This window comes from Sinocyclocheilus rhinocerous, unplaced genomic scaffold (genome assembly GCF_001515625.1).
Source record: "Sinocyclocheilus rhinocerous isolate Xijiao unplaced genomic scaffold, SAMN03320098_v1.1 scaffold945, whole genome shotgun sequence".
Classification (NCBI taxonomy): Eukaryota; Metazoa; Chordata; class Actinopteri; order Cypriniformes; family Cyprinidae; genus Sinocyclocheilus; species Sinocyclocheilus rhinocerous.
The window spans coordinates 174789-175605 of NW_015629570.1; the positions used below are offsets into that span (position 1 = coordinate 174789).

General features: G+C 36.8%; 1 protein-coding gene across 1 annotated transcript in view; it reads right to left on the minus strand.

The window, feature by feature from the left end:
- aox6 (aldehyde oxidase 6) overlaps positions 1 to 817 on the minus strand; it is a 26318-nt gene that overhangs the window by 15536 nt on the left and 9965 nt on the right. The window contains exons 5-6 of the mRNA XM_016551439.1: positions 483 to 667; positions 5 to 39 (exon numbers count right to left, since the gene is read on the minus strand). Coding sequence (XP_016406925.1) covers positions 5 to 39; positions 483 to 667 — 220 coding nt within the window. The remainder of the gene's footprint in view (positions 1 to 4; positions 40 to 482; positions 668 to 817) is intronic.

Genomic DNA, 817 nt, shown 5'->3' on the forward strand with positions numbered 1-817 from the left:
GTGCTGTACGCATCACTTAACGTCGCCTCCTCCCAAGGCCTTCGAGAAAGAAAAAAAGTCAAAGCACAAAAACAACGCAAACTACTGCAACTGCAATTTTTTTCTCGTATCCCAGAGGAAATGCAACTCAAAAAACAAAAACAAAGCAAAGTATTATGCAAAGCATTAGACATCTTAACGTTTACTCCATTCAAAGAGAAAATGCAACAAAAAAAAAAAACAACGCAAATTATTAGCCAACTTAACTCCCACAAAATTCCCACAAAAAAATTCAACTCAAAAAACAACTCAACGAATTGGACAATTTAACTTTTACTCCATTCCCAGAAAAAGTACTGCAAAAAATGCAATTCAAAAAACAACTGAAGTATCACACAATTTAAATTTTACTCCACAAAACATAATTTACTAATACTCTAATTTCATAGGAAACAAAACTTTAAAAAAAAATTATAAATAAATAACATAAATTAATTTCATACCTTCCTACAATCTGTTCGCATGCGCGTTCAGCACTGAGGATGGTGGCTCCCACTCCTCCATAATAAATACTGATCTCCTTCACTACATTTGAGTTCGCGTTGAACCAAACGCGCATCCCAGCATTCACCGTAGCTAGTGCGCTCTCCTTACGCGGGGCATGTCGGAAGGCATGGACAATCTCGTTCTGGGGAAAAATAAAAAACATGATACTTTTGCAAACAATGTGCAAAGCACTGAAACTAGCCGACGGTTAGTTTCTTACCGGTCTTGTAGCTGGAATGAAAACGGACAACACTATCTCGTCTGGTTTTAGAATTGTCTTTGCAAATCCAAG